The sequence below is a fragment of the Octopus bimaculoides genome, chromosome 19, assembly GCF_046866305.1.
Source record: "Octopus bimaculoides isolate indiv1 chromosome 19, ASM4686630v1, whole genome shotgun sequence".
Taxonomy (NCBI): Eukaryota; Metazoa; Mollusca; class Cephalopoda; order Octopoda; family Octopodidae; genus Octopus; species Octopus bimaculoides.
This window is the reverse complement of record NC_142946.1, coordinates 22,708,515-22,734,833: the sequence shown is the minus strand read 5'-3', so window position 1 is coordinate 22,734,833 and position 26,319 is coordinate 22,708,515. Positions and strand designations below refer to the sequence as shown.

Genomic DNA, 26,319 nt, shown 5'->3' with positions numbered 1-26,319 from the left:
GTTTCAAGTTTCTTTATAATAGGGAGTCCATGCTTCTGCCCCATACAAAAATGTGCTCAAAATAGAAAATGTATCCAAACAATTTGAGCTGAAGACAAATTAACAACATAAGAATTATATCCCGCAATCAACAGACACACTAGCCCAATCCAAGGAAAAATTAAAATCATCACTGTTTCCATTGCGACTTCATAGCAAAATCCGTACCTGGACTGAAATCACATTCACGCATCCATCGCAAATAGATGCAGCTTCCCAGTTTTTTTCCTTCTTTCTATTACTCTGTTTAACTCTCTTTAAGTCCTCTCCCTCAAACACTCATACGTCGAAACCGACAGGAGCGACCAAAACCCACCACCACCACCACAACCACCACCACCACCACCACCACCATCATCATCATCATCATCATCATCATCATTTCTATTATTATTATTAAGGTGGTGAGCTTAACAACAGAAGAATTATATCCCGCAATCAACAGACACACTAGCCCAATCCAAGGAAAAATCAAAACCATTAGTGTCTCCATTGCGACTTCATAGCAAAATCCGTACTTTTACTTCTGTTAATGGTTTAATCGAAGAAAAAGGGTCGAGCCAGTGAGCCTTTTCATGGCTCCAGAGACTGTGGAAGGACGAGTGACCTGATCTAAATACTTGCAACAGTGGACTCTGCTATAGGTATCGAAAGATCAGGTTGTTAGCACGCCGGTGAGAGCCGAAGAGGGAGAGAGGGAGAGGACTTTTACGAAAATTGTACAATTGGTTACTTACCCCTAAGATACATCATGGTGACCAGTGATGACACGCACGATATTCCACCCAGAATCATTGAGGCACAGTAAACTGGCTTTCGACCAATTTTATCAATAATAAGTATACAAAGAAAATAAGCTGGAAACTCTGCCAGGCCTATGAAGAAGAAATTTAGGAAAATGTTTCCACCGAGGTTCACACTATTTAATGACAGACCATAATAAACCATGCTGACGACAAACCTGCAAGAAAGAGAAAGAATGGTAGTATATTTTTATTTACGTCTCTGACATATTGATATAAAATCATCAGTTAATTTTATTTTAACTTACGTTTGTTTGAAAATGATAGGCAGTCTTAAATGAAAAAGGCAACGATAATTACTACTATCTGTGCTTCCCAAGATGTTTGGTGTTGTAATAGAATAAGAGGTAAGCTCACGACGAACCAAATCTGTATAAGGATTTTCATTTTCACTTTCTAGCTATGTACTTTTACTTTTAATGGTTTAATCGAAGAAAAAGGGTCGAGCCAGTGAGCCTTTTCATGGCTCCAGAGACTGTGGAAGAACGAGTGACCTGATCTAAATACTTGCAACAGCGTGGACTCCGCTATAGGTATCGAAAGATCAGGTTGTTGTGCTAAACTGGACGACAAGGATTTAAGTCTACTACCCTAGAAAAGTAATGAGCATTCCGAAGGACTCTGTCTATCAAACTACAGTTACAAGACCTTATTCTGAAGCACCCGTATGTTGTGAAAGCATTTTAAAAATACACAGCCGTTATAAAAGATCAGTCCAGTGTATCAGTCATCTATTAATTCACCATTGTATCTAGAAGCGCTACATTATTGAATCAAGCAATAGTTACTCTCGTATCGGCTTTCAGTAATATCAAAACAACTTGTTGATGTGATACTAACATAACAAAAATCTAATTTTTTGCGATTGTTATTTTGAGTACATACGAGGTCTTATCAATAAGGGCGGTTGCCATAGTAACGAAGCTAAAGCACGCAGAGTAAAGCTGCTTGGCAGAGATTGACTTTGAACTCAGTTGTGCACGCACATTAAATTTTACAGTTCTAGCTCACTTCTGCTGTTTATAGCAGTACTTGGAAGGAAGGTGTGTAGCGTGTGATCGTCGCATTGACCAAGACAGAGAAAGTTGTCATGGTGATACCTGCTCAGAGGCCTACGCCAAGTTCCAGAAAGTGTATGGTGAAGAGTGTATGAGCCGCACACAAGTGTACGAGTGGTTCAGAAGTTTCCAAGATGGCCGAAAAATGTCGATATTGACGAACGTTTTAGGAGACCCGCAACCAACAGAACTCAGAAAAGCATCGAAGATGCGCCTGCAGCTGTGAGGGGAAATCGTCGAATTACCACCGTTGAGTTATCAGAAGATGCGCAAATTAATTACGGTTCAGTTCACTCCATTATCACAGAAGATTTGGGTATGAGATGTGTGTCTGCCAAAAATGCTTTCAGCTGACCAAAAAGACACTTGGGTTTCAGCTGCACAACATCTTCTTGATTGTCGAGAACGGTGAAAACTTTTTGAAAACTTTGCGTAGACCTCTGAGCAGGTGCACCAAGCTTTTGGCAAAATATGATGCAGATTCTCTGCTCAAGTTTCTCTGTCATGGTCAATGCGACGAACACGCTAAAAACGTTCCTTCCAAGCACTGCTATAAACAGCAGAAGTCAGTTAGAACGTTAAAATTTAGTACGCATGCACAGCAGAGTTCAAGGTCAATCTGTGCCAAGTAGCTTTATTCTGCGTGTTTTAGCTTCGTTACTATGGGAAAAGTCCGGATACTTATTGATCAGTCTACGTATATGTTTGGTGCAACCATATTGAAACATGGGCAACAGAATGCTTGCAGGGAACAGTTAAATCTGGAAGAATATAGCTTACTGTAAAGGACCACTTTTTGCTATAGGCTGATCAGAGCCCATTGTTTCTGAACATCATTTCAATGTCTCTCCCCTTCACCAAATAATGTCAAACATTTGCAAAGGATCTACGCCCATTTATTCCAATTATGACCATTCATTTTCTAGAAGATATCACTCCAGATCATACCAACTGAATATCACAAGCTTGAAATATAACTCATGGAAACGTATCACTGAAATGGCAACAGTCCGGATACTTATTGATCAGACCTCGCATGTATTTTGAAGAAAACGTTTTGAGCCAAACCTGAAATGTCATCATGTAGCTCTGTATTCTGGAATATTTGATTATGGAAAAACATCTTGATAATGTTTTATTCTAGGTAATATATTTATATCCTATATAATATCTACAGTAGATGTTTCTGGGTATGGAACTAAGAACCCAAGTATGTACTGAACTCTTTCGAGAGAGGAAATACTATTGATATATACTAGTGTTTTAACTGACTGAAAATTGATCGATCCGTAATGCTACAAATTTCGGAACTAAATTCTTATATGTGCTGACAAATCATGAAGATAATTTTCGATATATGTTAATGTTGTCACTATAGAGGGCCATGAACTAGCAGAATTGGTAGGGTGTCGGACAAAATGCTTCACTTTATTCAGTACCGTACTTCATACTTCTGATTTTAAATTCTTCCGAGGTCAACATTTCCTTTCATCGCTCTAGGGTCTATAAAACTATAAAGGAAAGTACCAGTAACTTCCTTCTCTACAAATTTAAGGCTTTTTGCTTATGTTTGATACAGCTATGCGAAATTTCACTTTCAAGGAGGAATCTCAATAAAAATCAAGAAATTTATATGATTTACTTACCAGTTGAGGAAAATAATCAGACTTTGAAGCGTTAGCTTCTTAGAGGTAAATATAATCCATAATGGTACTGTCTTGGAATTTTCACGAAATTCTAAAGAATCAAACAATTTTGGTGACACTTCGACGCCGTTACCTTCTGCTATCTTCCGCATAACATCTTCAAATCGTTCACGGTCTCCCCGACTCTGTAGCCATCGTGGGGATTCTGGAATGTATCTGTCAGTTATAGGGGATAGAAATAAATAAAATTGAAAACAAAGACAGATTGGAAAGAGAAAAACAAAAACCCAGCTTCCACACTAATGGTAAGCAAGTGATTGGTCTATAGTTACTTGCTGTATTATCCTTGCTTTTGTCTTTCATAAGAAGTACTGTTCCTCCTCTAATCAGCTAATCTGGTATTACTCCTCCATTCAGGCAATCCTGAAGTTGCTCCCTTAATCTCTCATGTAAGCTACTAATTTTTTTAACCTGTACCGTTGAACTAAATCTGGTTCTGGCCCCTTCCATTTCGGTATTTTTCCTAACACTTTTCTCATTAATACACTAGTTATTCTTAGATCTGTTTGCTTCTCACTGACTACTTCTATTCTCTTTAACCATGCTGCATTTCCATTATGATTGACTAGCGTATTCCAAATATCATTCCAGAATTTTCTAGCTTCTGCATTAGGTTTCTCATCCTCAGTACTTTCTTCTCCACTATTTATTTGGCTATAAAATCTCCTCTGGCATATCTCAAATAATCTATTCTGTTGTATTTTTTTCTGAAATAAACTCTTCCATTACTATCTCAAATGCTTTCTCTTTTTTCTAGAGAAGATTTAAATCTTGTGCTTTCTAACTTGTTCAATTTCCAGGTATGTATTCTACTCTAATCTTGTCTTAAAGTCTTCACTTTATTTTGTAATCCCCTTTTCCACATTTGCTCTTTTCTAATCCTTCCATGAGAAATACCTAATCTTCTAGTGGCAACTACCCCTCCTGCATAAATCAATAAGTTAGTGCCACTTATATTTTTAGTCTCTATCCTACTGATATCAGAATCTACTTTCCTAGTCAGATCTAGCAGCTTCCTTCTGTTGGTACCTTTTAACGCTGGTAATCTTTTTCTTTCTTTCTTTTTTACTCATTGCTTCCTTCAATTTCTCTAAAATCTTCTCATCATCCGCACTTAAATCGCTGGTGCCAGTCGTCCCTTCCTAATTGGTAGCGTTATCATTATTTTTTCCTTTAAATTCTTCTTTGGTTTGAATTATATCTCTTATGTTGTTATTTGGCTTTTCTACTGTCTGGTCTTTCTTTTCCATGTTCTCTTGTGATCTCTTTCTTCTTCAGTTATTATTATTATCATTATTATTATTATTATTATTATTATTATTATTATTATTATTATTATTATTATTATTATTCTCTTCAATTTTGTTTCCACTTCTTGCCGCGTGTCTTCCTGACGCCTAGGACAAACTTACCGTATGCATTGGTAGGCCATTAAAATAAACATACCAGATTGGTTATTTAAAAAGTCATGCGATAGAATTAGAGGAAGAAAAAAAGAAGAGGAATAAAAAAGAATAAAAATAAAAGATAAAAATAAAATTAAAAAAGGAAAAATAGATAAAAGAAACGAAGAGAATAGGTGAGGAAAAAGGAAAGAAAATTCACAGTGACAGTGCTCTTCTCAATACGTGTGACGTACCAGTTAAAACAATTTTTTGCACTTATTGCATGGATGATAAGCCAGGGATCATCCTCAATTTTCAGTTCTCTTTTTTTATCATTTCAAGTGCCCCTACAATCACTGGTGTTGTAACCGTCTTGAAATGCCACATTTTTTTCGATTTCAAGCCACAAATCTTTATATTTTCTGAGCTTATCAAATTCTTTTGCTGAGATATTATGATTACAAGGTATGATCACGTCAATCAATAAACAAACTTTATTGTTTTGGTCTTTCACAACAATATCTAGCTTATTAGCTTTGGTTTATTATTATTATTATTATTATTATTATTATTATTATTATTATTATTATTATTATTATTATTATTATTATTATTATTGTTATTATTATTATTATTATTGTTTTACTTCTCGGAGTGCTTGGTCTTATTTGCTGTGGTTGATCTGTGAGAGCGGACAGCAGCCTGTTGTCAGAGGTCTCTTTCCGAACACTATAAGCTTTGATACTTGGCTGTTAATTATCGTGGAAGACATTCAACATCCGAGTATCTATCCCAGAATCCAAGCTGTCCCCCAGCAGAGTAGTTTGGGGGGCTTACTCTGCTCTCAAGACAATTCCGATCTCTCTGACATATTTCTCGAACTTGGTTGTTAGTGCTCCGAGTGCTCCTACAACTACAGGGTTGACAGACACTCTCCTTACAGTCCACATACTTGCAATTTCGTCCTTTAGTAGTCTGTACTTTTCAATCTTTTCTAGTTCTTTGTTATTTATGCGTGCATCTCCAGGTATGGCAATATTTATAATCTTGGTTTCCTTTCTCGTTTTATCTACCACAACAATATTTGGTCTCCGAGCATCGATTAGGGAGTCACATTCGAGTGTAAAATCCCACAGATTCTTATATTCCTTGTTCTCGGTGACTCCTTCTTGTTCATGTTCATACTTGACTTCTTCTTCTTCTTTGGTAGTTTCAAGCAAATTTCTAATGCATCACCTGCTATATCTCCGTGTTGCTGGGGTGTGTGAAGCATTGTGAGTTTTTGTTGTTGTTGGGAAATGCAAACTCTTCCCGGTATTGTATTGTGTCAGTTTCTTTTGTTATGGGGTCTGCTGCAGTCTTTTGTTGTATTAGTGTTTGTATTGTGTGTTGTGTCTGTAATGCGTTGGGTATTTGGCCTGCTGGTGGTTGTTTATTTCATTGGATATTTGCTATATAGAGTGTGTCTTGTGTTTGTTGATTGTTTTGTTTAGGTTGTATTACTGAATTGGTAGTGTTTTACGTAGGACGTGGGCTGTTCCTAGCAGGATTACTTTTGAGATATGTGTACTTTTGAGATATTGCTTCTACGTTTTTTTCATGTTTCTTATCATGCCCAATGCTCAAATTATTACTAGTATTGTTTTCACTGACATGCCCTACATCTTAACTATTTCAATATCGAGGTGTTTGTACTTTGAAAATTTCTCCACTTCTTTTGGGGCAATGTTTTGGTCAGAAGGGACTGTAATGTCTATAAGTAAGCAGGTGTCTTTTTTCCGAATCCTTGATTATTATGTCTGGGCGATTAGCTTTTATTTCTTTGTCAGTTTAAACAAACATATCCAGTATGATTGTGGCCTGGTCGTTGTCATGCAGCTTATTTGACACATGTTTATATCATTTACTGTCAGTTTTTATGCTGTAGTTTTGGCATATTGTCCAATGGATATAATTACTTGCTCGGTTATCTCTGTATATATATGTTCAGTTTTGGCAAAGAGTGGGCAGCTAGAGATGATGTACTCAACTGTCACATTGTGCTGGTTTCACATTCTGCATTTGGTATTGGGGCCTATTTTCATTATTTTGCTTTAATAGTGGTTTGTAGTTAGGCATTGGTCTTGTGCAGCGTGAATTAGTCCTTCTGCGTCTGCTATTAGTTCAGAGCCTTTGAGCCATTGTTGGTTTTCATTTAGGTTCACTTCTTTATAATAATAATAATAATAATAATAGTAGTAGTAGTAGTAATAGTTATTATTATTGTTGTTGTTGTTAATGTTGCTGCTGCTTCTGCTATTGCTATAAGGTCACTTTTGCTCTCAACTGCCGTACAAAAATCACCATTATCCTCTCCTCTTCCGCCTCCACCACCTTCTTTTTCTTATTTAGTTTCTGCAATGAGTAGTCCACAACGTTAGAGATGTGCTCAAAAGTTAACAATAGCAAAGTCGACAGCTTCACCAAAAATATTGAATCTAGTTAGATCGTTATAAAAGAAGATAGAAACTGAAAATGGTACTTACAACCAAATAATTACGAAAGTAATTGTAGGAAGAGACACAGCCAACTCTAAGTACTTCCAGTTACGGATCAGGTAGGCCAAACCAGCGAGAAGGACGAATCCAAAAGCAAAAAAGAACTCGAAAAGAATTCCTGCGACTTTCCGATATGTAGGACCGACTATTTCAATACCTAGAAACAACGAAATTAACAACAATTTCAGAATTTCATCAATTTCAAACAATAATTTGTCCTGCGCGGCAAATGCGAATTTCATTCATTAATATCTAATCTGTTTTAAAAGAGGAAATGTATGTATACATTATTTACATTATTTACATTTGACGGATATTTGTCTTCATCTTGTTTGTTGTTAACACAACGTTTCAGCTGATATACCCTCCAGCCTTCATCAGGTGTTCTGGGGAAATTTCGAACCTGGGTTCTCATTCCGAAGGTATTTTTCTATGTTATTATTATTATTATTATTATTATTATTATTATTCAGGTCACTGCTTGGAATCGAACTCGGAATCTTGGGGTTAGTATCCCGCGTTCTTAATCACTACGCCATATGCCCGTGGGCATATGTATTCTCATGCATATAGTTGCATGTCTAGTAAATGATAAATTTCTGGATTGTTTTACATATTTTTACATTTCGAGTGATTGGCTTGGATCTGTAGTCTTCGAATCAGCTTTCGCCTTTCTGGTTTTGAGAAGCCTAAATTTTCAAGATTGGTTTTTAGGTAGTTTGTTACATATCCCAGTTCTCCAATAATTACAGGTATAAATCTGAACATGGCGTAATGGTTAAGTGCGTGGGATACTAACCCCAAGATTTCGAGTTCGATTCCAAGCATGAATAATAATAATAACAATAATAATAATAATAATAATAATAATAATGATAAAAATAATAACAACAACATCGAAAAATACCTTAGGAATGAGAACTCAGGTTCGAAATTTCCCCAAGACACCTCATGAAGGCTGGAGGGTATATCAGATGTGGACAAATATCCGTCAAATGTAAATAATGTACATAAGTCTTCATCTCTTAAATATAAAACTGAAATGCATGCATGTATGTATGTATGTATGTATGTATGTATGTATGTATGTATGTATGCATGTCATTCAGTTATATTTCAAGATTTTTTGCCAATAGAGAAAGAGCCGATTTCTAACCTAGATCCAAGGTTCCTTTATTGGAATTTCAACAACATCAACGGGATATTTTTGTATGTATGTATGTATGTATGTATGTATGTATGTGTGTATGTATGTATGTGTGTGTGCGCGCGCGCGTGTTTATTAAGCAGTTACCCGCTCTCTACAACATACCGTCATATTTCAGTTAATGTGGATTATAGTATGATTATACTCATATTTAGTTTGTCCTTCTACGTTATGACTTCAAATTCCATCAAGGGAGGTTTTGCCCTTTATACATCCGGGGCTGATAAAATAGACACCAAAGAAATACTGTTCTGCATTACAAGCGTAATCCTTAATGTATTCCTTTATTTTGATTTTGATTTTGATTTTGATTTTGATTTTGATTTTGATTTGAAGACATACTCTTACAGAAAAAGAATATAAACAATACAGAAGGGATAACTTTCTAATTCACCTGCAAAAACGCGACTAGAAGCTTTAAAAGTCATCCATCTCCATTGATTTCTTGCACTAACACACACACCCACACACACACACACAGTCGTTAGGATTATAATCCAATCGACCCAGTTGCCAGGATATAGCCAACCAACCCAGCTGGAAAACCGCAACAGCTGGATTTCATAGGAAATGAGGCGCGTATTTTTCCTTACAAGTACCCATTCTTCAGCTGGCACAAATCCTACTACGTTCAAAATTAAAATCTTTCTTTTCCACCACTCAACAATTAATAAAATAAGATGTTACAATAAATTATTGACTGATCGAGTCCAGGGTACAATTTCAATTACATATGCATTGTAACTTAATTTTACTCGTGTGATAATGCCCTTGAGAAGGCCATGGACGAGATCCAGTGTAATCTCCATTTACTTAGATTGTCTAAACTAGCCAACATTTACTACAAAAACGAGGATTCTGAAGGAACGCACCAAAGAAATTTACACTGTACTCTGTACTACACGGGCAAGGAACCTGTCTTATTGTCAAAAGCGAATTTCCACTTAACAAGAATTTATGGAGAGCGCAATTTTTAATTTTACAAATCAATTTGAACTACTGTTTTGAGCAATTTTTACAAATTCTTAAGTTTACAAATTGAATTAGTTTTGATTATAATTTTTTTTTCATGTGAAGCTTTGGAGACTTCGTCAGAGGACGGCTTCAGGTGTAAAAATGGGTGAAAATTCGCTCTTGGAAGATCCTATCACTTACTCTAGGACAATGTCCTAAACTTGAAAAATTGTTTTGTTATTATTTAGTTGAATTTATTTTTCAAAACTCAAAACCCATTTCTTGCGTAGGCACAATGTCACAAGTTAAAGAGGAAGGGTATGGGCGATCTCAGTATACTACTACTACTACTACTACTACTACTACTACTACTACTACTACTACTACAACTACTTTATCGATTTCAGAGGTCTGAAAGGTAAATTCGATCATAGTAATTTTACTCATGACACAGAATTGAAAAATGATAAGTACTTTAAAAACCTTTATTCCATAATAACAGCGTCTGTGACACTGTTAGCAATATGTGATTGTTCGACAAGTAAATTGCATGGCTTGGATGACCTTCCCTTCGATTGTTATAACTACAGGCAGACTTGTTTGCCAAGGCTTTAGCAGATGTCTACTGTTGCTGGCGACAACAATCTCCCACTCGTGAGAAGTTAGTGAGTAAATTTGGTTTTGATGGGGCTCTGGTTAATTTGGTCCTGTTGAAAGCTTTTGGCAGGGTCGGCTATGACTATCTGGCTGTTGACTACAATGCAAACGGGTTCGCTCTCGATTTCAGAGGGTAGACTGCTTTATTGTATAGAATCAGCTATACAATCGTCAGGCTAAATGGTCAACTATCAGAACCGTATCGAATCACGCAGCCGGTCAGCGAAAGATGTTTTCTCCCCTCTTTTCTGCATGTCGCAGCTGAGGATACCCGAGGCATTGGGAGGCGTCCCATTCTAAGGAAACCTTGGCAACCATATCGGCATACAGGTGTCGAGATAGTCGACAACGTTCTAAAGTAATACGAAGCAGTGATAGAGATTTGAGTCTGACAGTAACAAATAACAAAAGACTTCTGTTTTATAAGACACTCTTGCTGTATCGAAAGATGATTACATGCTGTCTCTCTACATCAAACAATGCGAGTTAAATATATTTGTCATACACAAACTACAACTTAGATACAAGTAAGGAGCATTTATGGTTGGTTGTAGGCTGACAATGTAGAGATTCGGTTAATTTTAACTCTTGTTTGATATTTTAGATTTCAATGAATTCTGTATGACTTACCTAGTACAAAGGCCGTTGTAATTATTCCGGCACATGCTATACCTTGTGCAAAACGAATCACAGCCAGGGAAATATATTCAGGAACCCAGGTGGTGCCAATACCGGTACAAATGTTTAAAAGATACGAAATTAGCAAAATCTTCCGGCGACCAATTCTAGAAAAAAAAAAAAAAACGAAACAAATTATAACATACAACAGAACCTCTATTGTACTAAAAGGGCTTGTATTCCAATTTCATTTAATACATTATAGTTGTATCCGTTAAAGTGTTACAATATTTTAAGTAATCTAAAGTATAATAATTGACATTTAATTATTAATTATTAATATGTATGCATATATCAGTCTTCAAAGATGCTTTCATAATGACTTAATTAAGATCAGTAAAACTTCGAGCTTCTTTTTTAATATTTAAAATTGCTTAAATTAGTTGTTCAAACATAGCTTTTTGAAAATTTATTTATTTACTTATTTATTTATTATTGGTCTAACAATCAAATATTACATATCCACTAAAATTATAATATTTGGTTTTCTTTTATTAAATCTTTATTCGATAATTAGTAAGCTTTTGGAAATTCATAGCTGGAAAACCCAGGACCGAAAGCGAAGGGTAAAATATGGGAGAAGCATCAATACATTGAGAAAGGGGTTCAAATGGTGACAAATGAAATTAAAAATGAATCATTTAGAGACAAACGCAATCCAAAAGTGAGGACAAACCTGGCAACATGAAAAAAGATGAAAGAAGAACTCATAGTGAAACAAAATCTGCCTCTAACCAGACGAAAAATATGAAAAAAAAAAGACCTAAGCGCTAATTTTTATTTGATGTAACAGATAAAAGCTATCAATTTAAAAAGAAAAAAAAACTAGAAGAAAAACTAAAGTCCAGGCCAGATCATCGGTTTTATCTACTATTAGGGATTTATACCAGATATTTACTAATAAAACGTACTTCGAAAGACTACCGATAAACTAATCCAGAATCTAAAATTAAGTACTCGTTCTATGAAAGAAACCTTCTTTAGTACGAGGACAAAACTTTAAAACAATCGGCAAATTCCTTGATGTACTAAGTTATCCAGTTTGAAATTGAAGAAGTAAAACCTGTTACATAAGGTGTACAATCAAAAACATCATTCCCAAGGTAAAATATTTCTGAAGTTACCAGGCATTCACATGAAAGTAATGTATTAATAAAATACGCCTGTGTTAGTTGTTGGGTCATGACATACGACAATAGACTTAAACTTTCTTAGTTGATGAAATAGTAAGTGAATGGCCATCCTATTGTTCATAACGAAATATTGGCTATGGAAAAATAAATATACTCTAAAATGTATAGTTTTTCACATTTTTATTATAACTACAATTTAATGCCTACTATTACCGAATTTGTTTCCTCACAACATTTTTAATAATGCATGTTTAAAACAAAAGCTTTTCAGATATGTTTTTGAAAGTGAGATTATGTTGAAATCATTTTTTTTTTCAATAAGAAAGAATGATGCAGAAAGAAAAGTTCATTCCCTTTTAATCGCTGAAAAACTTGGCCATGATCTTTGCAAAGCATACTGAAATCAGAGAAGAGTATTGTAGTTGGCCAGTATTCTCTTGCTTCCATTACTGGATACTTTCGATCTGTATTGCAACAAGCAAGAGGAAAATTTGAACTTTTTTCATCATGTCAGAGGCACGACTGAGTAGTTAGGAAGCTCGCCTTGCAACCACGTAGTTTCGGTTTCAGTTTCACTTAGCGGTATTTAATACAAGTATCTTATACTATAGCTCCAGGGCAAACGATGCCTTGTGAGTGAAAATGTGTAGAAGTTGCATGGAAACTGTATGGAAGTCCAGAGTATATATATGTATGTGTGCGTCTTTACACTTGTGCTTGTCCGCCCCACAGCTTGACAACCGGTGTTGGTTTGTTTATGTCTCCGTAATTTAGTAGTTCGGTCAAAGAGAATGATAGAATAAGTACCAGCTTGAAAAATAAGTACTGGATTCGATATGTTCAACAAAAGCTTTGCAGCCAAGCTCTCCACTCCAGCACGACACAGTCCAATTACTGAGACAGTTAAAGAGTAATTTCGTATTATAATAAATATCATTCATGATAATGACAGATTTTTTTCTTATGCAACAATTATGAGCAAGTTGCTGAACTATTTAGAATGAATTTTTAAAATTTCTTAAGAAAAAATTTACTTGAACGACCTAACTCTAATTTACACCTTCATAAACATATCTCTACAATATTTCATAGTAAATGAATGCATTATTAAGAAAATTTTGAGGAAGCAAAAGCCGACAGTGGAGTACTTAATTGTAGTTATGCCAGCATCATTAGTCTTCCGATTGTCTACTTTTGTGCTTCAGTTTCTTCAATTAAGAATCAAGTAAGTCTCTTTCTATTAACAACAATAACAAGATAATTTAATATTGAAATAAGCTGAAGAAGATTAAATCAAGAAACAATCCTATAATGAGAGTTGAAATATCTTCAAACGTTTCCTGCGAATTACTTTACTTCCTAATTACGGAAGGAGCAAATTTTGAATTAAGAAAAATCTGTTATTTCTCTGTGCTTTAAATACAAGGTTTTTGTCATATAGAATTATATAGAATAGATGTGAGCGTATAAGTGACCTTAATAGCTTCAACATTTTGACTAAATGAAATATTTGAAGTCTGAACACAAAAATTATAAACGTTAGGAAACAAGAAAGATACAACATATTGGTTTCAAGTTTTGGCATGAGGCCAGCAAGTTCGGAGGAGGGGCTAGTCAATAACAGTGATCTCAGAATTCAACTGGTACTTATTTTATTGACCCCGAAAGGATGAAAAGCAAAGATGATCCCGGCGGTATTTGGATTCAGAACGTATAGTCGGAAGAAATGCCGCTAAGCATTTTTTCCGGCGCGGTAACGATTCTGCCAGCTCGCCATTTTAAAGATACAAAATATTGGTTTCAAATTTTTTGTACAAGGCCAGCCAGTTCGGGTGAGGTGTTAAGTTGATTACATCGACCTCAGAACTCAAATGGTACTTATTTTATCCACCCCGAAATGATGAAAGACAAAGTCGACCTCAACGGAATTTGAACTCAGAACGTAAAATATTAATATTTCTAAGAGATAACGTGTAATATTTAAAGCAGTTATAATTCTAATTCTAAGCTATATAAGGCGGCGAGCTAGCAGAAACGTTAGCACGTCGGGCAAATGTTTAGCGGTATTTCTTCTGTCTTTACGTTCTGAGTTCAAATTCCGCCGAGGTCGACTTTGCCTTTCATCCTTTCGGGGTCGATAAATTAATTACCAGTTGTGTACTGGGTCGATCTAATCGACTGGCCCCCTCCCCCAAAATTTCGGGCCTTGTGCTTAGAGCAGAAAAGAATTCTAAGCTATATCATTTTATAATCACTTGTCAAAAATCGAACTATCTGAATGTCATTTTTGTCAAGGAACGAGTTATGAAACAAAATCGAACATCAAGAAGTGCGACTAAGAAAACAGATAAAAAAAAACCCTCACCATTCCGTAATTTAGAAAAACTATGAATATCTTTTCTTAAAATACTGAAAGAAATGCACCGGAAATATTTTATCAAAACCTAAAAATGATGAAGAAATGGTATACGGAGTTTTGTTTTCAGAATTCCTTTCTAGAAATTACGTGAGAGTTAGGAATAAATGTGTTAGTAACACTAACTAATTTTGCAACCCTCCACCATTTGTAAAGAATTTCTTTCTGCAAAAGGATAACTATACATCATATTTTTTAAAGGAAGAAAATGTCATAGGAATATATTTCAACAATTTAGAAGAAAGTTTCGAAAGCATGTTCTCGCTTATTTGTAAGTAAAAGAATATCAAGAAATATATGAAATTGTTCTAGATAAATATCTTCTTCAAATAATATTAAAAAACTTGTTTTTTCTTATCACTGTCATCAAAGTATATTCTATTCTGTTAGATATTTTCACTCGACTTTTTGTATTCACTTCTTCAAACATGTACATATATGTATTTAATTACAGTTATATACATACTTAATATGTATGCGTATGAATATTCGTTGGAAAACAAATGAAACATCAAGATTAATTTTCCAATTTAAATATTACAGAGATTAATATCAAGAATTCATTTCGTTTCTATGTTGGAAATTGAAACGTTCATTTTTTGTCTCCGGTCTGAGTATAAACTCCTCTCTTCCTTTTATCAGTCTAGGAGGCCCCGTGAAAGGTCATGGACACTGCCCCATCTCTTCTTAATACTTAGCTATAACAAAAACATCTATTGCAAACGTATCCGTAGTACCTACTGTAAACATGATATTAACATTTACTAATCGTTTTATGCTGAATAGAAGCAGAATACAGAAATTATTGAGTTAATCTTTAAAACTAACTCTATTCTCCCTACCCATTATTTCGTGGCTGCAGAACATCTGTTGTTCTTGATTACAGATGTAGATATCCCGCTTGGAGGCTGACATTCTAAATACGAACTTTGTACAACCTAAATAGATAATTAAGTATGATACTATATCATAATAATTTCCGGATATATATGTATGTGTGTGTGTGTGTGTGTGTGTGTGTGTGTGTGTGTGTGTGTGTGTGTGTGTGTGTGTGTGTGTGTGTGTGTGTGCGTGCGTATCTAGCGCTTCATAGAAATACTGACGTAGAATTAACAAAACGCTCTGTATCAGAAAAATGTAGTTCCCCAAGTCATCTATTTTAAATGGAAAGGACCATTAGGTTTATAAGTAAGAAAGTATTCTTGAAAAAATATATAAAAAATATGCAAACAGAAATTCAAAGTCCTTCTGAAAAAGTTTCTAGTTTAAATTTGTTTATAGCTCCCTCTCAGAAGACCGTCATCTAACAAGGAACGTATTACTGCTTTCATAAGTAATGTAAAACTAAAATTTCATAAATTTTTAAATGGAAGCTAGAAAGTGGTCTTCAAAACGAACCAACAGACGAAAAACTCTGCTGGTTCATACTACAAACTCAAATGATATGAGGTGAGACTTTGCAGCCGACATACTATCGAGTTTATTTATGTGCAGCAATGGACTTAGCCAGCTTAGGCAGAAAGCAATATGGGCCCTGGCCCAGATTGTGATACAGTTGTAGTTACTATTAGTCAATAATATGCAATTGTCATGGCCTGTATGGAAATATGTCTAGATATGAAAGAAGGAATGCAATTTCAAAATTACATTTAAAAAATTTAGGCATGAATCTAGAGTAAAAATAATTCTCTTTATCACATACAATTTTGGATGATATATTCTATAGTGATATCTTCCTCAATATGATTAACATAGCTTATAAGATAAAAAAAATATTTGAAATACAAGTATCAAAAAATGCATATAAAATAGGGAAAGGTAGAGTTGAGCAGTTGTACATTCGGCTATAATGGTACCTGCAAATCACCCAAATTGGGGTGAAGAGGCGGACTTACATGTCGGATAAACTCCCCAGGACGAATGCTCCTGCCAAGAAGCCCCCCATCACACTCATCTGCGCGTGGGTGGAGGCAAACTGCTTATCACAGACAAGGTCCATCTAATAAAAAATAATTTCGAGTAAAACGAGCAATCAACAACACAAATGTAATTATGACCACACACGTTTATATATTATAAGTATGTGTTTATATATATATATATATGTGTGTATGTATGTATGTATATATGTATGTATGTATATATGTATGTATATGTATGTATATATATATATATATGTATATATACACATATATATATGTGCATACATATAACATATACATACGTATATATAAATGTATATGATATATTCATATATATATATATATATATATATATATGTATATATATATATGTACAAATACTACCATCTCAAATTTCACTATCTTTTTTTTCAGGGATTCATAACTAAAAGATCATACATGTGGTAGACACGATCACTCAGTTTATAAAGCACCGAAAAATTTTGAAATGATGGTACCTCTCGTTGAGAGGTACCGTGAATGAACGTATACATAGGTATACATACGTATTAAGTTCTCAATACTATGGCTCTCTGGTATACTTTGGACTAATATATATATATATATATATATATATACATACACACATACAAACACATACACACACACAAACACACACACACACAAAATATATATATGTATATATATATATATATATATATATATAAGAATGAGGGAAAATGGAGACAAACACTCAAGATGTTATTTGAATATGTTTATATATATATGGAAAACAAAGGTGAATAGGGAACGCTAGTAATTTTTAAATGACTTATTGAGGACCACTATTTATATCCTTCCTGATAAGATTGATGCATTTTTCACATTATTCCTCCTCTCAGATTTATTTCAATGGATCTATAGAAACATATTTCGGTGATAGGGTGATATAAATGATTTAAATAACATCTTGAGCGTTTGTCCCCATTTTCCATTATTCTTATATTTTCCAAAACATGTTTCACTTCTCCTCGGAATTAACTCCCACGCAAATGTGATTACTAATTCCTTGGGCGCTAAAGTGACATTTGGCTACCAGTTAACTACCTTGCAAATTGAACATTTATATATATATATATATATATATATATATATATATATATATATATATATATATATATTTATATATATATATTATATATATATGTATATGTATATATCTGTGTGTGTGTGTGTGTGTGTGTGTGTGTGTGTGTGTGTGTGTGTGTGTGTGTTATATTATACTCTTATAATATTACAGATTATATAATAATACACATACAGACACATATGTTATATATATATATACATTATGTTTATATATATGTATATAAATATACTATCTTTACATACATGTATTTATATCACATTTATGTACATTATATATATGTATATATATATATATATATATATATATATATATATATATATATATACATATATTGTCTGTGTATACACACACACACACACACACACACACACACACACACACACACACACACACACACACACACACACACACACATATATATATATATATATGTATGTATGTATATGTGTATGTATACGCATATGCATATTACTGGATAGACGCATATGAATGTGAACAGTGTCATTTCGGATAATAAATCCAGACAAACAATATTATAGTTACATTTGACCCATGCGTTAATAGTACAGTTTGTTTAGATGAACCTAGAAATATCGAAGCAGGTCAAAGTGTATCTACCCACAAATGATATTCCACTGTATTAAATCAATAACTGGCCAACAACATCTGCAATAAAACAGTATGAGTAGTTAACGCAAAACATGTCATCATCTAACATTTCTTAATAGAAAATACTATTAAGAAATACATGACGACATGACAATGCTTCTGTGTCCTTATATTGCAAAAATACAATTTCTACGATGACTTGCGTATAATATATATATATATATATATATATATATATATATATATATATATATATATATATATATAGATAGATAGATAGATAGATAGATAGATAGATAGATATCGATATAGATATATAGATATATATATATATATATCTGTGTGAGTGTGTGTGTGTGTGTGTGTGTGTGTGTGTGTGTATAGAAATAATTGCGATTTAGGTGATATACTGTTGCCTATTTTGATTATATATATGTGCGCGCGCGCGTGTGTTAGGGCCGCGGACTCGCGGTCGTAGGATCGCAGTTTCGATTCTCAGTCCGGGCGTTGTGAGTGTTTATTGAGCGAAAGCAGCTAAAGCTCCACGAGACTCTGGCAAGAGTGGGGTGGTGAACCCTGCTGTACTCTTTCACCACAACTTTCGCTCTTTCTTCCTGTTTCTGTTGTACCTGTATTTCAAAGGACCGGCCTTGTCACACTCTGTGTCACACTGAATCTCCCCGAGAACTACCTTAAAGGCACACGTATCTGTGGAGTGCTCAACCACTTACACATTAATTTTACATCCAATCAACATCATGGTGTTTGGAGTGATCACTAGTGATGGCGATGTTACACCTCCATTCATCTTCCCACACGGCCTCAGACTCAACACGGAGGCCTACATCAAGTGCCTGGTGGAAGTAATGCTGTCCTGGGTCAAGAGGGTAGCTGCCGGAAGACCCTATGTCTGACAACAGGACTCTGCACCATGCCACACAAGCAGGAGAACCCAGCCATGGCTATCAGACAATTTCTGCAACTACATCACGCCTAACATCTGGCCACATATCTCCTCAGACTGCAATCCTCTTGATTATTATGTGTGGGACCAACAAAACTCCTTGTAACACCAAAGATGAACTGAAGGCAAGGATTATGGTAGCATTCACCAACTTAAACAAGGAAACCATCCTGAAGAGTTGCAGGAGATTACGAAATCGTCTGGAGGCCGTGGTTGAAGCCAATGGCGATTTTATTGAATAAATTTACTCTTCAGTATTTCAAGATATTTTTATGTAATTTTGGTAAATATATCTGTTAAAATGAGAACTCAGTGTTATTTTCATTTTTGCGTAATTTAGACGACAGTTTATTCACTGCACCCTGTATGTATGTATGTATGTATGTATGTATGTATGTATCTGTGTGTGTGTGTTTACAACAGTCATGACTGAGTTGTAATTGAGCTATTTTTAGTGAAAAAATATCATTTATATTTCAAAACCACGAAATAGCATTATCGTTTTGGCTAGAAAAAGAGATGTCAGATTAAATATAAACTGTTCTTTGTTTGCTATGAAGGTTCATGCAAGTCTTCATGCACCGGGTAGCTGAAAATAGCTTGGATTATTGCTGACAACTGATGAAACAAATTAAAAACAAAACAAAAAATATATATGTATAACAAAATTCTCACTTTGTAAACATCGTTATAGGTAATCCTAGAGTTAACACGCACATCTACACGTGAACAGTACCTGGTATCTTCAAGGTTTATTGTGTTAGTTTTGACATAATTTTTCCCATAGTTCTTCAATTCGAAAAATTTACCTTTTGTGATAAAGTATCAAGAAGACTACAAAACTTTCGATGAAACGCCTGGATGTGAACATTAGCCGTACATAACAGTTGATGGATATCGAATCATTGTTCCTCTAATTTCTGTCATATCTCTGTCATATCTGTTATATTTGTTTGAACATTTTCATCGCAAACAATTTGTTTAAACAAATATTATGATTTGGAAATCTGTATTATTCAATTCTTTGTTATATAATTATTTGGCTATTTAATATCAAATATTAAATTTCTTTTTAGCCATATTCTTGCGCCCTGTTCAAGAATTTTGGTCTATAAACCTAACATTATAGATATTCACATGTAATTTCAATTGGTTTTAAGAGGTTGCTATATTCACTATCACTACCAGGTTAGTACCCATGAACCATGAAAATGCAAATTAGAACAACGTTGACAATAAATAAACAACAAATGAACACACGAATATATTAAACTACACCCCACCAATCTCTACGCAAGCACGTCACATCACAGCACACACAAACCACACCTCATATACACACACAGATATACATACCAACACCAACAAACACAAATGCAATGTAACATAATTATCACCGAGTCTTTTATGGGGTCATTCGATTTGAAAGAATTGACAGCTAAATCTCCCTCAAATTCCATCATACATACTTAAGGAAAGAATACATTAGATAATGTGATCTAAGGTGCAATACGTTAGGGAAAAAAGGAGAGGAGGTCATATAGTTTTATCACACTGATCTGGTGCCTACAATAATAGTTTCAAATTTTGGCACTGGGCCAGCAGTTTTTAAGGGGAAGGGTAAGTCGATTACACAGACCCCATTAATTGATTGGTACTTATTTTGTCGACTCCGAAAGAGTAAAAGTCCGACCTCAGCGGAATTTGAGTGCAGAACATAAAGACGGACGAAATGCTGCAAAGCATTTCGTTTGGCATGATAATGCTTCTGCCGCCTTAATCAACAACAATAATAATAACACAATTTATATACAAATACATAAAGCACTATCAACATCACTACTTAATACTCAACAGACCCTTCTACATGTTCGTTACAGCTAGAAATAGAAGCCAAATTCTCTCAAATATACTCTACCATCTAACAAAGATAGGACACATTAGGCAGTCTAGTACATGATATTCGAAAAGACGAGATGGTCATAGTTAGAACACGTTTGATTATATATCTGCTCGTTTAAGCCATAACTGGAGCCAAACAACAACAGCACACACATGACGCAGCACCTACGTTATCGTTCAACTTGCTGGAAATATAAACCTAATTTCGCTTCAAATCACTCCTTACACTCATAAAATATAGGAAGGACACGTTGGATAATGCAGTCATTGATAAAAAAAAATTCTTAAAATAAGAAGGAATAGTCATGACCAGAATATCTTTGATCTTATGTATGCTTCCTCAGGGCCGGATTGGTGCTAAGTAACAATAACAAAACACACAGACGCACCAGTCTCTACACATACCACGCTGATAGACATACACACGTGCGCGCATGAGCGAGCGTTTTGCAAATGAGTGAGCATTAACAGGATCCCAATGAGTTTTGTTATACGTGGATAAGTTTTGTTTGTTCGTTTGTCTCTGTGTGTGTGTGTGCGCACGCGCGCGCGCGCGTGTGTGTGTGTGGATTTGCATATATTATTAACCAACAAAACTAGAAATAGAAAGAAGACTTAGGACGAAGGATAAAATGTATTGTTAAATGCGAAATTGCATTTTGTTATTAAGTTAATTAAAGTAGACTTCTTGCTATATAGTGTAATTACATCTGCTGAAAATGCTCATCCCACGTTCCAGGTATAGCGAAAAATAGCTATGAATAAAGTTTAGTCTGTATCTGATAAAATATACACAAGTTCACGCCACCCTTGTGAGGTCTGCCATATGAAGTTTTCGTATACATATGCCAGACTTGTTTCCTAGTGTCTTGTCAGAAGATTTCTCCAAATGGAAGCAGAACGGGGAGAGAGTGAACCGGTGAATTGTGACGCTGCTGAAGATGGACGTGAATAAAGTTTAGGACATCATTGACAATTTCTGGCCAACAACTCTGCTGAAGACAGAATTGAAGATTTTAGCCAAGGTGTCTACTTGTCATCAATATTCTTGTTGGGAAAAGGCGGACCTGCGCGATCGAAGCCAGGATACATCTAGAACAACGTTCACTTTATGCAATATATCATAGAGTGGGTGAATGACAAACCAATTTGCATCAGTTGAGAGCTTTCGATGTGTGTGTGTGTGTGTGCGCGCACGCGAAAGGTAAGAAAAGGCGAATGGGAAATGTTTTGTCAAATATATGTTGAACTCATTTCCGTAGCAGGATACATTTTAGTAACCGCCATAACATTTGGTATTGGACTGGAACAGAACAGATCTGGATACAACAGACTCTAACACTAGAAGTATTCTGACAAAACAAGTTTGAAAACCATCGATTAAAGATACCAAATTCAGAAGACAGGAGGGGACTATTGATTGTCAAAAATCAGTTTAAAAGGAAGTTGTTCATGTTTCCTATTACCTTTCTAACTCAGAAAAGGCTGCTACATAACCAATACCTATGAAACAGAATGAACTGCGTGTAAATGATATAAAACATAAAATAGATGCTCACTTCTGCCAGGAAAAACAAATTCAAACTGAAGGAGACTGTAAAAGCAACAACTCAATACTCATCATCAAGACAACGAAAGCTCCATCTACATGTATATGTGTGTGTATGCATGTATATGTACATGTATGGAAGTCAGTATATGTATGTATGTATGTATGTATTTATGTATGTGTAAAAGTCACTTTTTCTCACAGAGTTATGCTGCAATGGTGGTTAACAAGGTTCTGTGGCCTGTGTAAAGTATCGTTTTTTTAATTAAATTTTTAGTTATTTAATACAATTCTTTTCATGGATTTACTCAGTCAAATGACAAATAAATGATTAACAGATTATATATATTCTTTTATTCTTTAACTTGTTTCAGTCATTTGACTGCAGCCATGATGGAGCACTGCCTTAAGGGGTTCTTTGGGTAAAGAAATTGACCCCAGGACTTATTCTTTGTAAGCCCAGTACTTATTCTATCGGTCTGTTTGACCGAACCGCTAGACGACTGGGACGTTAACACACCGCCATTGGTTGTCAAACAACAGGGGGGTCAAACACATACACAAAGACACACACAACATAAACACACACACACACAACACACACACATACATATATATAAACATACGACGAGGTTCTTTTAGTTTCCATCTACCAAATCCACTCACGAGGTTTTGATCATCTCATATATATATATATATATATATATATATATATATATATATATATATGTATGTATGTATGTATGTATATTATACATATAGTTATCTATCTCTCTATATACACACACACGCGCGCACACATACACATACCGCCCATCCTCTCATATGTACATAATACATACATACATTATAATCAGACGGTTATGATTTTCTTTCATTTACGTTCTTCATTTTTCTTTGTACCCTTAAAACTATTTACTTCTGAAAACATCTAACAAACAGTCTCTAGTGTTTCTGACAATTTCATAGCACTCGTCGCTTTCAAATGGATTGGTGTCTACGTAGAATTCAATTGCTGTTGTTCATTAGTCAACGAAATATCTAAAAGCAGTCACCTTGTTTTACCAATGTGCAAAGTATTCCTTTTTAAAAAAAAAGAATGCTGTGTGAGATTTGAGAGAGCTTTGGCCACTATTTCAAGCAAGTGAAATGGCCACACCAAGCAGGCATGTCTAGCTTTTAGAAATTTTTAGGCATAGTCAGTCTTTAGAAATTTTTAGGCATATCAAGTCTTTAGAAATTTTCAAGCATGTCCAGCCTTCAGAAATTTTCAGGCATATCCAACCTTTAGAAATTTTCAGGCATATCCAACCTTTAGAAATTTTCAGGCATGTTCAACCTTTAAAAATTTGCATGGTGATCAACAGCCACCAAGATTTATGTGTGTGTTACACAAAAAAAAATGTTCCCAAATATTAATAAGCGAAGGAATATAGTGAGAAATCTGTGACACTTGATATTGTGCATCTCCACCATTTTTGATGTAATCAGATCCTCAATTACTAATAGCTAAACACATCGAGAGCATTGTTAGTAACATTTTTACATTTAGATGCAATACGATTCTTGTGATACACAAATTTAATTTCCAAAATATGAGATATTCGATGGTCTTGAATTGTGGACACTTGTTAGAATTCAATAATCTCCACATATCACTGTTTTGGTGCGATTGTAAAACAATATCGCTTTGTAAAATCAATTAATTGTAGCTGTAAAGTCAGCAATATTAAATTAAGCTTTCCAACGAATAGAAAAGCCAACTAGAGGGGGGAAAAAACGATCTATTTCAGAAGGAAATATTGGTTTCAAATTTTGGGACAAGGTCAGCAATTTCGGGGAGGGAGTAAGTCGATTACATCGACTCCAGTGTTGAATTGGTACTTATTTTAGTGACTCCGAAAGGATGAAAGGTAAAGTCGACCTCTGCGGAATTTGAACTCAGAACGTAAAGACGGACGAAATATTATTAAGCATGCTGTCCGGCGTGCTTACGATTCTGCCAGCTCACCGCCTTTACAGGAAGAAATATTAACATCATCAAATCACTTGTGAAATTGACTCAATGTATTTTCTAAAAATATTGCAAATTCTTCAGCAATATTATGGTTTTCGTTTGAAGTAAGCTCATCAAATTCATTTGGCATATTTTAATATTTAAAAACTGTATGAAATCATTTTTACGAAATTGTGATAACCACAAAACTAATTACATTTCAAAAGAACTTTTGGTAGAGATCATCTGCCAAGTTTTTTTCTCTCTGTGTGTGTGTGTGTGTGTGCGTGTGTGTGTGTGTGTGTGTGCGCGTGTATCGTTGTTTGTCATCATTATTGTGACGGACCTTCATTACCTAATCGCAGCTGCAATGGGCATGGCATGTTTGCAGGATGGGAGTGGTGACAGGCTCCTGAAGGCACTTTTCTATGCTGACCTGTGTCAGGGTAGACGGAGCCGTGGTTTCCAGAGGTTGTGATAGAGGGATGTGCTGAAGAGCCATGTGAAGATCTCTGACATCTTCCCAGACATCTGGGAGGAGAAGAGCCTGCAACGCGATAAATGGTACCGATGCTGAAGCTCGCGATTCCAGCCATAGAGGAGAAACAACAGAGATAATACGAAAGAGAACATGAGGCATCGCTTCTCTGTTGCATCAAGTAGTTTCACCTGCACCAAATGTCATCGTTGCGTCAGATCAAAAATAGGCCTGGTAGCCCACATGCAAACCTGCCATAGATCATTACTGAACAAGAACAATCAACGTCGAATTACGACGGACAGCCGAATAAGAAGATATAACAAATGATCAGGTATATCGATCATAATATACATAAAATAAAACAATGATAAGCTAAAGTAACCCGAGCGTCTCCCCATTAATGTTTCTCAACACACTGAACGATATAAGCGATTCGTGAAATTATAAGATATTATGTGATTATTTTATTTATATATATATATATATAAATATATATATCGTTGTTTGTCATCACTGTCGTGAAGACCTGAAATACCTGAGACAAATGAAACCAAGATTGGCAGTTTAACGATCTGTTGAAGAATCATCTGCAAGTATAAAAGGAAATAAAAAAAACATTAATTCGCATTCACACGCACTTTCATGCACACTCGTGTGACACACATATATAAATATACATATATATATATATAAATACACACATGTATATAATGTTATATATATATATATATATATATATATATATATATATATATAATGTTATATATACATATAATGTAATTCTATGTATATAATATATATATGTTTATAGTTATCCATATTCTTTAAAGTTAGTAAAGACTAATTTGTTCTTCACATTCGCATGCAGATTAGTATGCAGACATGCAGACACACATTTACATATTTATACGTAAATACGTATCATTATTAACAGTTTTATGTATATAGTTATGCATTTCTGATACATGTGTATAAAAGTCAAATGATGGTATCAGTATCGTCTGCTTTGGATTCCATTGCGTCATTTAAACCTCATCATTCTAGCAACAAAGGGATATGTTCTGCTCATTTAGATTTCATCTCAGCGTGAAAACACAAGAACTAGCCATTGTAATTAATCTGTTTCACACCATCAGGTAAGTAGGTATGGTGTTTCAGTATGATAATGAACTTTGTAATGCATATGTGTAATGG

The 26,319-nt window shown here is 34.8% G+C and overlaps 1 protein-coding gene across 1 annotated transcript in view; it reads right to left on the bottom strand.

Annotated features, from left to right (window-relative positions):
* Positions 1 to 26,319, bottom strand: part of LOC106871640 (organic cation transporter protein) — a 56,220-nt gene that overhangs the window by 13,477 nt on the left and 16,424 nt on the right. Inside the window, exons 3-7 of the mRNA XM_089366610.1 lie at positions 16,469 to 16,572; positions 10,977 to 11,131; positions 7,517 to 7,685; positions 3,547 to 3,762; positions 777 to 1,000 (exon numbers count right to left, since the gene is read on the bottom strand). Coding sequence (XP_089222736.1) covers positions 777 to 1,000; positions 3,547 to 3,762; positions 7,517 to 7,685; positions 10,977 to 11,131; positions 16,469 to 16,572 — 868 coding nt within the window. The remainder of the gene's footprint in view (positions 1 to 776; positions 1,001 to 3,546; positions 3,763 to 7,516; positions 7,686 to 10,976; positions 11,132 to 16,468; positions 16,573 to 26,319) is intronic.